This window comes from Vipera berus, assembly GCF_964194415.1.
Source record: "Vipera berus genome assembly, chromosome: 2".
Lineage (NCBI taxonomy): Eukaryota > Metazoa > Chordata > Lepidosauria > Squamata > Viperidae > Vipera > Vipera berus.
This window is the reverse complement of record NC_138203.1, coordinates 97,943,015-97,959,298: the sequence shown is the minus strand read 5'-3', so window position 1 is coordinate 97,959,298 and position 16,284 is coordinate 97,943,015. Positions and strand designations below refer to the sequence as shown.

Sequence of the window (16,284 nt, the reverse complement as noted above, 5' to 3'; positions counted from 1 at the left end):
CTTAAAATCCTACAAGCTAGACTCCAGCAGTATGTGGATCGAGAACTACCAGAAGTACAGGCAGGATTTCAAAGAGGCAGAGGAACTAGAGATCAAATTGCCAACATACGCTGGATCATGGAGAAAGCTAGGGAGTTCCAGAAAAACATCTACTTCTGCTTCATTGACTATGCTAAAGCCTTTTTTTGTGTGGATCATAACAAACTGTGGCAAGTTCTTAAAGAGATGGGAGTACCAGACCATCTTATTTGTCTCTTGAGAAACCTATATGCGGGTCAAGGAGCAACAGTGAGAACTGGACACGGAACCACTGATTGGTTCAAAATTGGGAAAGGAGTCCGGCAAGGCTGTATACTGTCGCCCTGCCTATTTAACATATGCAGAGCACATCATGAGAAAGGCAGGGCTAGATGAATCAAAAGTTGGAATTAAGATTGCTGGGAGAAATATCAACAACCTAAGATATGCAGATGATACCACTCTAATGGCAGAAAGTGAAGAAGAACTAAAGAGCCTCTTGTTGCGGGTGAAAAGGAGAGTGCAAAAGTTGGGTTGAAACTTAACATTAAGAAAACCAAGATCACGGCATCCGGCCCTCTCAATTCCTGGCAAATAGATGAAATGGAGGTAGTGACAGATTTTATTTTCCTGGGCTCCAATAACACTGCAGATGGGGACTGTAGCCAAGAAATTAAAAGACGCTCCTGGGGAGGAAAGCCATGGTAAATCTAGACAGCACACTAAAAAGCAGAGACATCACCCTCTCAACAAAAGTGCATATAGTCAAGGCTATGGTCTTCCCAGTTGCAAGGTATGGCAGTGAAAGTTGGACCATAAGAAAGGCTGAGTGCCAAAGAATTGAGGCCTTTGAACTATGGTGCTGGAGAAGACTCCTGCGAGTCCCTTGGACTGCAAGGCGATCAAACTGGTCAGTCCTAGATGAGATCAACCCTGACTGCTCTTTAGAAGGCCAGATCCTGAAGTCGAAACTCAAATACTTTGGCCACCTAATGAGAAGGAAGGACTCACTGGAGAAGAGCCTAATGGTGGGAAAGATTGAGGGCAAGAGAAGAAGGGGATGACAGAGAATGAGGTGGCTGGATGGAATCACTGAAGCAGTAGGCATGAGCTTAAATGGACTCCAGAAGATGGTAGAGGACAGGAAGGCCTGGAGGAATGTTGTCCATGGGGTCATGATGGGTCGGACACGACTTCGTAGCTAACAACAACAACAACAATTGTTACTGCTAATCCATTTTATATGTAACCTGCATCTACATAACCACCCTTGATTTCCCTTCCCTTCTTCCCTCCTTCACCCCAATATAAATGGTGTGAGACAAAGCTATATCAGATAAGCTTTGTAGGCTTTATAATAAAAACCTGTTAGACTCAGAGGTGCTGTCAGACAGACTCATTCTGATTTCCTCCATCCACACATCCCCTCCCACCTCACCCCTCATGCGTTCCATAAATATGCTTTAGAGATCTAGGGGTGCTGTTAAATAGATTTAGAGGATCATGGGAAAGAGCATAGAAATTCATGTTTGCAATAATGGAATTAATTTCATTCTTCAAAATGCAATCAGAGATTAATCTGCCTTGGAATTTGCAATGGAATTCAGCATGCCCCTTAATGACTGAGACCCTGACAAATTTCTGGTATGGAGCATATTGCCTCTTAGCTGGTGTTCCAAATCAATATTTAAAATCATAATGTATCCTCTATGACTTTTCTGTTCAGGGGAATATGATGGATATATGCTGCAGTTTGGAGGAAAATCATGATTAAGGAAATAATTGACTTTGTAATTCTGGTCCAGAGCAGTAACTGCTTTTACTTCAGAATAAGAGATTAATTTTCCAAGAATTTTTTTCCATATTATTTCTATTTGAACTTAATTATCTTTCTGAATACTCTTAGGCTATTTCTGAATAGGTTGGAGATACAAGTTAATGCCAGGATGCACCAGACAGATGAAGTCATCAAAGATTTCAGATTGACTTTTGATTAAAAAGTGGAACGAATAAACATAAATTGGAAATGCCCCTCTTAAAGGAATATGCCTTAGAAAGATTAATCTAAGAACAAAAGAGAGGCAGAAGGGAAGGAGCAGATAAAAGGTAAAAAGGTAAAGGTTCCCCCGCACATGCATGCTAGTCGTTTCCGACTCTAGGGGCCGGTGCTCATCTCCGTTTCAAAGCCGAAGAGCCAGCGCTTGTCCAAGGACGTCTCCGTGGTCATGTGGCCGGCATGACTAGACGCCAAAGGCGCACGGAACGCTGTTACCTTCCCATCGTAGTGGTCCCTATTTTTCTACTTGCATTTTTATGTGCTTTCGAACTGCTAGGTGGGCAGAAGCCGGGACAAGTAACAGGCGCTCACTCTGTTACGCGGCACTCGGGATTCGACCCGCCAAACTGCCGACCTTCTGATCGACAAGCTCAGCGTCCTAACCCACTGAGCCACCGCGTCCCTTCAAGGAGCAGATAGCATATGGTAATTCCACACATCCAAGTAATATAAGATCAGAGCTGAAAAACTTCAGTAAAATGTTAGGATTATTAGTAACTGTTTGCTCCCCTCTGATAGTTTCTTGGAAGTTTGCCGTCTGGATAAGGTGACTCTAACTTAGGGTTTCTCAAAACCTTAACTTAAGATGAGTAGACTTCAACTCTGAAAATTAGATGCCCTCTAAATATTATCTTGGGCTTGTTAGCCTTAATTCCATTGGAGCATCTGCTATAAAGGGCTAGTAGGGAAGTGTGGTTGAAAACAGTCTTTCAGCATGTATAGCAGGGGTCTTCAAACTTGGCCCTTTTATGACCTGTGGACTTCAACTCCCAGAATTCCTCAGCCAGCGTGCCTGGCTGAGGAATTCTGAGAATTGAAGTCCACAAGTCATAAAAGGGCCAAGTTTGAAGACCCCTGATGTATAGTATGAACTGCTTCAGCTCTATTGCTTCTCCTACAGCTTGGCCCAAATTATTTCAGATCCTGAAGAAGAACCACTACCAGCACACAAGAGAAGCTCATAGGAGATGACATCTTATGTAGAGAACTTACTCATGCATATTTCACTAGAGTTTACTTCTGACTGGTATGCACAGAGGCTATTAACTTATTTGTTTTTGGAAATGAAACAAGGTTAAAGCTCGTTAGTAGTTGGATGAGAGATTGCCTAGGAATCCTAGAGTTGTAAGCTAGACCAGAAATTTGAAAAATCGCATTTGTATATCCAGTAAAGTGTCCTTTTTCAAATTATCCTCTTGGCCTGTCGGAATAGCTTTGCTACCTGTAATAAATAAAATAATAGTGATATAGAAATGGAGACATTATCACACAGGCATAGGAAGAAATGAGATGAATTTTTGTTTTGTCCTACAGAGGAAACATGCCATGAATTAGCACATTGTATCTCCTTCTCATACAACTCTGAGAAGTCATAAAGGGATAGGGCAGTGGTGGATTAAGTCGGTTTCCACCTCTTTGGCAGAACCGGTAGCTAATTTTTTGTTGTCCAGACCCAGAAGCCTTTCTTGCTTTGCACTTGATTCCTGTGTCTTTAAGGGTACAGGGAAGGGATTGGTTTGTGTGCGTGCACATTCTTACTACACTGTGGAAAGAGAGCTCAGAAGGCAGGAAGGAAGAAGAGGAGAGGGAGAGAGGAAGAAGGGCTGACCAGCTAGCTCAGGGGTCTACAAACTTAGCAACTTTGAGACCTGTGGACTTCAACTCCCAGAATTCCTCAACCAGCTATGATGGCTGAGGAATTCTGGGAGTTGAAGTCCACAAGTCTTAAAAGTGCCAAGTTTGAAGACCCCTGAGCTAGCTGATAGTGGTGCACATTAATAAACATGGATAAATTCATCATACATTTCTCAGTACAAAGGGAAAGTGATTCAGCAAAGGAACAGCCACTGAAAAAATTAAAACTGGTCCTTTTTTCCCTTTTTTTCCACAGTTTGTAATATTTTATTAGATTATAGAATAAAATACAAAAATACAAAATCAAATAGGAGGAAAAAGGGGGGAAAGTGAGGGGGAGAAAGGAAAAAGAACAGACTTCCTCTGTTGCAGTAGAAGGAAGCATTAACATTGAACCTCAACTTTTTACTTTTCCATAACATTATAAACTGGCCGTTTCTAGAACAACAAATGAATCTAATCAGTAAAACCAAAAATCCCCCCCCCTTTTTTTTTAATCATCAAGATTTTGACACCTTGCTAAGCACTGGTGATACTCAAATATTGTCATGTCCTAAAAGTGGTACAATCTATTGAAAAAGTTGTAGAGCACCAGATTGGGCGGAGTGCTATAGGAAGAAAAACATGTATCTTTTCTTTTAATCTTGCTTAATCGTGGTTAGCCCTCCTTATTCCAAACAGATAAACAGCCATCCAGTTCATTCTCTTATTCCCTTATCTCTTTTGAGTTGCTTACTTCTAGTCTATTTCCCTTTTTCCTGATAATTGCCTTGAGCCTGGCTAGACCTTCCATTCTTTACTTTCTCCACTCCTCCCTCGTATGTTTTGCACTTGTAGCATCATTTTTTTTATATCTTTCCTAACTCTGGATTTCATTTCTTTCTTAGCATAAAACCCTCTCTGTCCATACACCCTTATTCCATTGGCTCCAACACTTCTAACAGCAAATACCTTTTCACTTACTTTAGTTTCTCTCTTCTATTTATCTTAGCCTCCCCGAGGTTCCTCTGTTTTCTGATTCTTTACAGAGCAGTAATCACAGACCTTTGCAACTAAGTTTTAACTCCCTAATTTCTCTTAGCAAGCTTCTGCCAGTTAGCATCGAGCTTTAAGTGGCTTAATTATTTATCATTTCTAACACAGCCTGCTGGCTTGTATACTGTATAAGTGCCACTGAATTCAAAGCGACATGAAGAAAGCTTTTAAAATTGCATCGAAAGCCTGCAATCTTAGGAACAATGAAGAAGCTGCTCAAGGCTGAAAGGAAGCTTTGACCCATCTGTATGCTGCTGCCAACAAAGACCCTCAGTGAGTAATAAGATATGAAATACATATCAATATATCAATGTAAAAAACTTAAGCCAGGTCCAGCCCAAACAAAGTATTTGGCATGAAGTCCCAATAGCGCTCTGGAAAGATTCCATATTCAGCTTTTTTTTCTGGAAGGTAGACAAATGACTCATCAGTTGGAGGTCATTTCAGATGGCCGGCTCCATCACTGGAAAACAATGTTTCTAGGCTTCAGCCCATCTAACCTCCTGTCTGGAACAAGCAACCAGATCCACATGTGTAATATTCAAGTTAACTAATTTATTGCACTTCGACCTACAGGAATTTCCCCAGATTGCTTACCTTCTTATGGGAACAGATAGATAAGATTCCATGGAACTTGGGGGGAGGGGGTGTGTGCACAGCTGCACAGCAACTCAAGGCTCATTCCCTGCTTGATTCCCTCCTCCTCGCCTTGCTGGCAGTTTCCTAGCATCTCCTGAATATGGGGGACAACCAGCTGGTACTCCTGGCATGAACAGAGAGGTTAGGTTGACTCTGGGGAGAGACCAAGCCATATATGAAGTGGAATCCAATAACTCAACTTACTGATTCATACTATTAAATTATGTTTCTAGAATGATTTCCTTTGAGGCCTTGAGCCAAAAACTGGAGAAAATGTAGACAAGCATAAATTGTATAGACCTCTGCTGTCTCTTCACGTACCTAACTTGTTTCCAAATCTTTCCAAAGAGACTCCTGATTTATGTGCTGAGAACAGTCCCCTGTCTTATTGTAAAGCTATGCCTTTGGCGTCTCAGTCCCTGTGCACAAATGCTTAGATGAGTGAAAGGTGTGTCTTTTACTCTTCAATAGCAGATCTTAGGCTGAACTTGAGTATCAAGCTAGAAATGGGTGGTCCTTCCCCTCTTGTCTTTCTTTTAGGTAAGAAGAAGAAGAAGTCATGGAAGCTGCTATTAACTGGACAGTCCTACCCCTTGTGTACATTCTTGGAAAATGCTATATTATTTGACCATTACATTTATGCTCTGTTTTTCTTCCCAGCTGTATTAATTATACTCTCCTTTTCACAATCCTGTCAGGTAAGTTAAGAGTCAGCAATTTGCTCCAAGACATTCTCCTGAATAAATGGGGGTTTCATCTTGAGTTGGCTCAGTCCTATAATATCTGTTATTCTGTGCTGAGCTTTTCAACTCTTCCACTCAAACAACCTCACCAATGCAGCAATTCTTCTACTTTGAGGAGGGAAAGTGTGAATGTGGGGGGGGGGGGGATTATCATAGCAATGCATTATTGGAGCTACTGTATAATTTAAACTGTGTAATTAGGATCATCTCTATTGCCAGGAAGAAATCATACATATATGATTACGTATATAAGATGTAGTTCATGGAAAAGTACTTACATTTTAGGTGACTTTTTCCCCCCAGGCATTTTCTAAAAAAAAAAATATGATGGTTCAATGTTCTTTTTGATATTCCTCGTCTTTTTCTTCTGTTTACTGTCTTTTGCCCTATAGGCAAATGCCCAAGATTCCTATTGGCTGTGCCAGGTTGAATGATATTGTGATACACTAATATCATGGATGTTTGAAGATAAAGAAAAGCGGATTGCTTGAGAGGAGTGCAGAAATGAGAACATGGCCAGTGTTGGCAAGGGAAATTCTAGCCAGAATGCCAAAGAGGTGCCAACAGAGCATCAAAACACTGCAAATGTTCCAGGGATTTTCACTCTTTGCATCAGCTGCCCTTTCCTCTCCCTCCTGCTCTCAGAGGGCAGGAGGGTATATTTCATTTGCAGCTTCAGTACCCCAACTTCATGGCACAAGCAAGATGGCTAATTTGTTGACTCATCTCCACGTTGTTGCCAAGGCAATCTGTATGGGCCTCATGCCCCTGTTCCTGTTGCAAATCCTGTTCATAAGCTAATGAAGGGGATAATGAATGAGCTTATGAGAAGGGAAATTGAGCTCTTCACACCTGGTAAACAGCCCACCCCAAAACAGATGCCTAATGTAAATTAATGGAGCATCTTGGGTGCTTAATTGTACTAAAGTAATATCACCCCAAATAACCTTTAAAAAGGTCTAACATTTCTAGGAAAGCAAACAAGACCTGGTACACTTCACTTCTTGTGTTTCTTTCTCTTTTGGTATGTCCTTTCCTGTTTAAAACCTTTATCAAGATGACAAATTGTTTTAAAATCTCCCCATTCCTGGAAGCATTGCAGGAAATGTGTCATGCCTAGTTAACCCTAACCTAACCATGGCTCAAGGCATTCAAATAGCTTCAGAGACAGCCATGACATTGCTAGCTACCTTTTAGAGAAGAAGGTTGTGAGATATGGAATATAGAATACAGAATAACGGAGTTGGAAGGCTCCTTGGAGGCCTTTAGTCCAACCCCCTAAGTAGGAGACCTTACTCCATTTCAGACGAATGGCTGACTAACCTTTTCTTTTAAAACTCCAGTGATGGAACATGTACAACTTCTTGAGGCAATTCTTTCCATTAATTAATTGTTCTCACCGTCAGGAAATTCCTCCTTAGTTCTAGGGTGGTTCTCTCTTTGATTAGTTTCTATCCATTTCTCTTCTTGTTCTGCCTCAAGTGCTTTGGAGAATAGGTTGACTCCTCTTCTTTGTGACAGCCCTTAATATCGGCAGATTGCTATCATGTCACCTCTAGCTCTTCTCTTAGCTAGACTAGACTTATTCAATTCAGTTCCTTGATCAGATGCTGGATGGGATCACCATTTACCTTTAGACCTTTATAACCACCAATAGAACCAAATATGAGAGCATGAAAGGGCAGTTTGGGAAGAGATGAACAATTTTCTTTCTCTCTCTCTGTATGTGTGTGTCTGTGTCTGTGTTTGAGAAAGAAAGAAAGAAATGGGAGAATGTGAGAAAGAAACTCAAAATTACTCTGCCTTGACTATATTAAGTATAAAATGGGGCAGAGAGAAACTTAGTCAGACTTTTGAAATTCTGTTATATTTTTCATAGTATAAAGTCTGTCTGGAATCCATACTAGACCTGTTTCTTGACTTGTCCTTCCCTTAATGGCTGACACAGATATTTCTTTTCATTGTTATTTTGGCCAGAGCCCAAGCAAGCGAGAAAGAACCAACATGAAGGGACTCTGTCAGGAGTTGACAGATGCTGTATCATGGCCTTTTTGGTAGAAAAAAGGGTGTGTGTTTTTTTGCTCTGCATTGGATGTTGAGTTCCAAAGGCCAGTTGGGATAGAATGGATTATTGAGAAGCAATGAGAAATGAATTGACAGAGATTTCTTATTTTTAAGCCAATAAAGACAGCAGTCCCAAGGTATCACAAACATGAACAAAATGAAGGTAAGACCCTTAGGCTTAAAAAAAAAAAGAGACCAAACTTTTCAACTGCTCTAAAAATACCTCCACCCAACTTTCAATTATCTTTCAGAGGCTGGCAAGCATTCATATAGGCATTTCAAGCAAAAACAAGAAGAGACCTCTGAAATCCTCTCTCCCTGTTTTGTCCTCAAAATAACCACAGGCAAATATTCAGGATAAAATTCATTATGTATAGTCATTAATTATTCCTTTTGCTTCCTCTCATTTTCTTCTGCATAATTATGGTTCATCTCTGTCTTCTTTGCTTGGGTGAATTAATTATGGAAACAAACAGCAGCTGGGGATTCAGTGACCCTCAATGTATGTTACCTTTTCTGCCTGGGATGTTTTTATAAAGGTGTCGATTGGATTCATGATAGCCTAAAAATAATATTACAGAGAGATTGGCGTGAGGTAAAGCAAGAGTGGCATTAAGGATCAGGATGGCTGGCATCTGCCAACGCATTAAGGATCAGGATGGCTGGCATCTGCCAAGGCAGTGGCACCTCCTAGATTTCTTTCTTTTCTCTCTTATTATCACCTGTTTATTCTCTGATCTGTCCCTAAGGTCCAGAAATGAATATTAATGCTGAAATAAAGGAGGATGGAGTAAGGGAGGACTTCCTTAATAGCTTTTAAAAACCTGTTTTCAGCCCCCATTGAATAAAAGCTACCGTATTTACTGCAATACATCCCCACCAACATCTCTAGGGACCCAACCTGCACAACCAAAATTATAAGATTTAGGTCCCATGTATGGGAACAACCTGACGTATTTATCAACAATGATTAGGAGCCTGGAGGGTAAAACATACAAAGAATGGTTGCAGGATTTGAGAATGGCCAGTCCAGAGAAAAGAAGGACTAGGAGTGATATGATAGCAGTATTCCAGTATCTGAGAGGTTGCCACAAAGAAGAGGGGATCAACCTACTTTCCAAAGCACCAGAAGGCAAGACAAGAAATAAAGGATGGAAACTAATCAAAGAGAGAAGCAACCTAGAACTAAGGATAAATTTCCTAACAGTGAGAACAATTAACCAGTAGAACAACTTGCCTTCAGAAGTTGTGGATGCTGCATCACTGGAGGCTTTTAAAAAGAGACTGGACACTCACTTGTCTGGATTAATAAAGGGTCTCCTACTAGACTCCTGCTGGACTAGAACCCTTTAGCTTCATTGCAGTTACAGCATTTTTTAATTGATAGATTTTTTCCCCCCAAAAAAAATTACAATTAACTTTTGCAAACCAGTTTCAACTCTTTGGAATGTTTCTTGAAGCCATGGTAAATGCAGTATCATCTCTATCTTTATCTCTATCTCTGTCTCTATCTCTCTTATTTCCATCTCCATCATCTCCATCTCTTATCTATCTTCTATCCACCTATCTAACATTTAGGGTAAGAGAGGTCTGAATTAAGTTAGGTTAGGGCCATGGCTTTGGGCTGATTCTGACTCTTTGCTCATAGTGGCTGCATTTTAAAACTGGATCTCTCTTGCCTCACATACCTACTATTTCTATGGAAGGAAAGTTTCCACATTCGAGTGATAAAACGCAACGTGTCCTGTACTTCATCATTTTGCAGATGAAGAAGGATGGTAGAGTTTTAGAAAAAGTAACCCAGCAGATATTAGAACATGGTTAGGGAACTTGTATATTGTTCTTTTGATTGAGTAACATTATATATGCAGTAGGCCACATGATGTCCTCCGTGAATTTTGGACTTCAACTCCAATCAACCCCCAACCAGCAATTCATGAGGAGAACTTGTGGAAACTATAGTCTAAGCCAGGGGTAGGCAACCTTGGCTCTTTTATGACTCGTGGACTTCAGCTCCCAGAATTCCAGAGCCAGCTGGCTCAGGAATTCTGGGAGTTGAAGTCCACGAGTCATAAAAGAGCCAAGGTTGCCTATCCCTGGCCTAAGCTATCTAGAGAACATTGGTTTGTTTTTATGAAGCAGGGAAAGTTAAATTCTCATAGGAAGCAATGGAAACAATTATTAAGGTTATTTCTTTTCACCCAGGATCTGCATGAAAAGATAATGCAATCCTATGGCAGTATTAGAATAAAATCTGACTAATGTCAGAGGAAGTAGTTAAAATTGTTGCAATCATAATGCTGATTGCCTAACTTTGTAGCAACGGGCCTTTAAATCAAGTGGCTGCATGGATTAATTACTATAAAAAGTATCAAGGAGTTTCTTGGGGCCTTGCTGGGTGTATATTCTTCCCTCGAAAGGTATAGCTTTCTTTATCTGCTAACTCATGGAGGTGAATTATCAGTAGGGCTGCTAATCACTTTGATTTAACTTAATAGATTTTTTTTCCTTTATAAAATAAGCCATCGAAAGAACATCTGCATTTTACATATCCAAACCTGGAGCATTGCTGAAAAGTTTGTCCTGAAATAATCCTTTAATCTGTTTGAAATCCCATGTAATTTCTTTTTAGGTTTTCACTTATTCGCATCAGATGTTTTGCTAGCCTAAAGAATGTATCCCTAACCAATTATCCTTTTGCACGTGTATACTGAGTTTTATTGTGATTTCCGTACAGTGGTTTAATTAGAATGCAAAACCAAGAAAAGGTGTAGGGACCATTCAGGCAAAGCAATTACTTTTAGATCCAACAGATGAGTAATTTCATAGAAGATGATCTGACCTCTCTAAGTCATTTTCCTTGTGAAGTGCATCCTTAATGCTGCATAATTGAAATGACACCTCATTGCCGCAGGATATTTTCAAGACTGAGAGTCTGTACATAAGAAATCAAAGCGGAAGGCAGGAGATGTGACAGCACTTTTGTTTTGTGCTGGGTTTTTTTTAACCCAAAACTCTTCATTCTGGGATTTCTAAAATGAGATTTAAGCATTTTATCAGCATTCCATTTTCATGATGGAGTTCCATGGATTGGAATGGCAACCCTGGCTGGGACAAGATGATCTCAGAGTTGCATACTTTTATTAAAAAGGTGGTGTTTGCAGCTCAAGTTCACAACATGCTTCTGGCTGTCATGGAGGTGAAAGCATCAGATCTTGTAGGTGCTCCTGGCGCCCACATATAGTTCTTGGGGGGGGGGGGAAATACCATAGCCAGGTACCATTTCAAGCTTCCCCCGAATTGGGAAAAGCCTGTGCTGGTTCCTGGGACAATTCGTTCATCCCATACTCACTGCCCTGGAGGCACAGTGTGGCTGACACACACACACACACAGACACACACAGACACACACAGACACACACAGACACACACACACACACACACACACACACACACACACACATATATATATATATATATATATATATATATATATATATATATATATATATATATATATATATATATATATATATATATATATAGAATATATATATTCCACTATGGGGTGGAATATAAGTCTGAGTGCTGTTGCTACTGCTATTGCTGTTACCCTAATCCAGGGCAAATCGTGACAAGCAAATGGGCAATCCTGGGGAGAAAGGATAGGAAGGCCTACACCAGGGGTAGGCAACCTTGGCTCTTTTATGACTCATGGACTGCAACTCCCAGAATTCCTGGCTCAGGAATTCTGGGAGTTGAAGTCCACGATACATAAAAGAGGGAAGGTTGCCTACCCCTGGCCTACACCAACCGGGTCTGAAAATTTCAACTGCCTCATTTAACGTGAAAATTGTTGGTAATGCTCAGCTTTGTTTCCAAATTGTACTGCCTCAACCTTATTTCTAAAATGGAAGAGTGTCATTCTCCATGCTGTAGCAGGAAAACTTTGTGTACGACTGCATAGGCCCTCCACACATTACAGGTAGTCCTTGACTTACAACCATTCGTTCAGCGACTGTTCAAAATTACACGCCACTGAAAAAAGAGACTTATGACCGTTTTTCACACTTATGACTGTTGCAGCATCTCTATGGTCACATGATCAAAATTCAGACACTTGGCAACTGACTCATATTTATGATAGTTGCAGTGTATCCCTGGGTCATGTGATCTCCTTTTGTGACCTTTTGACAAGCAAAGTCAATGGGGAAGCCAGATTCATTAACAACTATGTGACTAATGTAACGACTGTAGCGATTCATTTAACAACTGTGGCGAGAAAAGTGGTAAAATGGGACAAAACTCACTTAACAACTGTCTTGCTTAACAACAAAAATGTTGGGCTCAATTGTGGGTTTGTAAGTACCATGGAATTTAAAGGCAAATTTTCTGTTTCTTTTTTTTTATGTGGCAGAGCAGGAAAGTCTAAGGCAGGCATTTCAAACTCGCAATGTCACGTGACATCGTACGACTTATCGCGACACTTCCCCCATTGCCGTCAATGGGGTGGGTGCGGTTTCAGCGTGACGCATCCGGCCCGCGGGCTGGCTGTTTGACATGCCTGGTCTAAGGGTTTCGCTGGTCTATAATGTTTCTTTGCTTTAGGAGAAATTTAGCCCTTCTTTCCTAAGCTTTATCATTCACCACCTGGCCTGACATTTAAAAGTATTATTTTATTTAAAGGCTGAGTGCAGCATTGGCCAGAATGGGTTCTGGCATGATGTTATCTGCCCTAAAGCAAATGTTGACATTCGTCAGATATTATCTCTGATTATAACAGAATAACAGAGTTGGAAGGGACCATGGAGATCTCCTAGTCCAACCCCCTGCTCAAGCAGGAGTCCCTATACCATTTCAGACAAATGACTGTCCAATCTCTTCTTAAACAACATCTATATGAAGCCGCTAGGTGAGATCATTCGTGGTTTCGGGGTGGGGTATCATCAGTATGCTGATGATACCCAACTTTTTCTTTCCACCCCGAACCAACCCAGCAATGCCCTCGCCGTGATGTCCCATTGCCTGGAGGCGGTCCAGGTCTGGATGGGGAGAAACAGGCTTCATCTCAATCCTGCCAAGACTGAGTGGCTGTGCATATCGGCATCTCGGGTCAACCAGACTATTCCATCTCTAATGATGGGGGGTGAGGTGTTACCCCCCGTTGATAGGGCTCGCAACTTGGGCGTCCTCCTGGATTCATGACTCAATTTTGAAGACCATATAGGAGCCGTGACCAGGGGGGCTTTTGCCCAGGTTTGCCTGGTGCACCAGTTGCGACCCTATCTGGACCGAGATGCCCTACGCACAGTCACTCATGCGCTCGTGACCTCCCATTTAGACTACTGCAACGCTCTCTACATGGGGCTGCCCTTGAGGACCACTTGGAGGCTTCAGCTGGTGTAGAATGCGGCCGCGTGAGTTGTGATGGGGGTTTCCCGATACTCCCATGTAACACCTCTACTCCGCGAGCTGCATTGGTTTCCGGTTGCCCTCCAGGTGAGATTCAAGGTGCTGGTGATGACCTATAAAGACCTAAATGGCTTGGGTCTGGGATATCTGAGGGAACACCTGCTGCCGGCATCAAGTTCCCTTCGTCCAGTGCGCTCCCACAGGGAGGGTCTTCTCAGGGTGCCACCGGTAAGAGATTGCCGGCAGGTAACACCCAGGGATAGGGCCTTCTCAGTGGGGGCGCCTGCCCTTTGGAACCAGCTGCCAGTGGAGCTGAGGACTGCCCCCGACCTCCGTTCATTCCGCCGGGGCCTGAAGACCTGGCTCTTCGAGCTCTCTGGCCCAGGCTGAGGATTAATGTTATTTTAACTGGGGTTTTATTTATGCAGGGACAAATATAATTTTTTTTAATTTGTTTTTAACTTTTGTATCTTGGTTTTTTAATCACCCTGTAAACCGCCCTGAGTCCTTCGGGAAAGGGCGGTATATAAATGTAATAAAATAAAATAAATAAATAAAATAAACAAGCTCCAGTGATGGAGCACCCATCACTTCTGAAGGCAAGCTGTTCCACTGATTAATTGTTTTGTCGGGAAATTTCTCCTTATTTCTAGATTAGTTCTCTTCTTGATTAGTTTCCATCCATTACTAAAGCCTCTTTATCTCTCTCTCTCTCTGTCTCTCTCTCTCCCCTTTTTTGCAGTATGGCATTAAGAAGAAGGAGGAAAGAGAAGCAGAGGCCCAAGCCGCTCTGGAAGCAAATGCAGAAGGCAGCCTGACGCGCCCAAAGAAGGCCATCCCGCCAGGCTGTGGGGACGAGGAAGAGGAGGAAGAGGAAAGCATTCTAGACACCGTTATTAAATACCTGCCAGGTCCGCTCCAGGATATGTTTAAGAAGTAAACTGCGACAGACTGCCAGCCTGTCCATGGACAGTAAAGCAATGGATTTCTCATTGTGACCAATGGGGAATTTAGACTTACCACCACCTCTCATGCCCCTTTCCCTTCCCATGCTCTGCTCCAGTCCCCAGCCATTCCCTTGAGCCCTCCCCCTCCCATTCCTGATCTGGTACATCCTCACTTCTAGACGATGCCTCCAAAGGGATGGAAAAGATTAATGAGCTGCAGTCTACACAACTTTTTATTCTTCTTCTTATTATTATTATTCTAAAGCCATAGTTTTACATGTGTTTTTAAACAAAAGGACGGGTGTTACCTTATACAGAGAAAGGGAGAGGGGCACGTTTGGTTTGCCTCTTCCAGGAAGAAGGAAGCTTCAGCCAAAAAGCGAGCTACAGGTAGCTTCTCCCAGCCCAGGAAGAGTTCTGTCTAACAAGGAATTAGGCTGTCCCCATGACAGCATAGGAGAGAGAGAGAGAGAGAGAGCAGAGCGAAGATAGTCATTTTTTAGTTTTGACAGTCTCTCAAAAATAAAACCCTGTTTCAGTACAAGTAGTCCTCGTTTAGTGACCACCTTGTTTAGTGACCAATCACAATTACAGCAGTGATGAAAAAATAACTTTGCCATCAGTCCTGAGATCTTTGCAAGTTTGCAAAGCAAAAGAAAGCTGAAGGAAGATTGTAAGCACAGTTGCGGGTTTACCTAACAACCGCTTTGCTTAAGCACAGAATTGCCGGTCCCGATTGAGGGTTGCTAATGAGGACTAGCTGTAATTTGTGTGAGGCCTATCAAAATGTTTGCCTGCGTATTTTCCTTTCTTTTCTTTTTTATTCTCCCTGTACTTCATTGTTTTGTTTGCCCTCAGGGACATCATCACATACCTTAAGACATAAGACGGCCAAATATATATTTTTTCCCTGTCACACACATATTATGTTTTGATTCCTGATTGTCTGGGGTCATTTATGCGATTTCTCCATGATGCATCATCCTCAGTCTCAATTTAATTTGTTACCCTTCCTATTGTCATGGGGGGGGCAGGAGGACTATTGATCAATGTCCCAATTAGTATGATATCTCTTCTAACCATCTTATGAGCTTAAATTCAGAAAACTGAAGAAGAAGTAGAAGCCGGAATCCGATAGGGAGAGAGAAGGCAGAGCATCTGGCAAGGGGGCGGTTGTGACAAGAAAAATTGAATATTCTCCAAAATACCACTCCAAGAGAAATATGCACCTCCATCAAATAGCCTTTTTAATCACAACATGGGTGACTATTGAGCTTTGTCTTTATCTTCTACATGAAAAAAAAATAAGCTTACATGGCAAGCGATGTAAACACATTTTATGGAAGAGAATAGTCAGAAATAAGTACAGGCCCACTTGTACTTTCTCAATAAGAATCAAAGCTCTTAAAATCATTTTTGGCAACCCACTTTTACTGTGAGAATAGCCACAACAAAAAAATGAATCCACTTTAAATCTAAAAGCTGTATTCACTTCCTATAGCTTGCTTTCCCCTTCTAACATGCTCCTAGTAGGACCATGAATGGCTTTGGGTTCAACTCTAAAAGTTGGCAACATCCACAGGAAGGGATCCTTTCAGTCAGTCTGAAGGAATTAGCATTGTGCTGACCCACTTCAAGTCCTGTACCTGATCCTGGGTTGTGACATTACACACATCTCCAGCAAGAGGCCACTTTCGTAATTCTGATGAAGAGAGGAGGTGAGGCCACCCAACGC

The 16,284-nt window shown here is 41.7% G+C and overlaps 1 protein-coding gene across 1 annotated transcript in view; it reads left to right on the top strand.

Annotated features, from left to right (window-relative positions):
• The window catches only part of CPLX1 (complexin 1), a gene marked incomplete at both ends in the record, with an annotated part of 143,878 nt that extends 129,336 nt beyond the window's left edge, over window positions 1-14,542 (top strand). The window contains one exon of the mRNA XM_081316189.1: window positions 14,345-14,542. Coding sequence (XP_081172315.1) covers window positions 14,345-14,542 — 198 coding nt within the window. The remainder of the gene's footprint in view (window positions 1-14,344) is intronic.
• Between the last annotated feature and the right edge of the window lie 1,742 nt (window positions 14,543-16,284).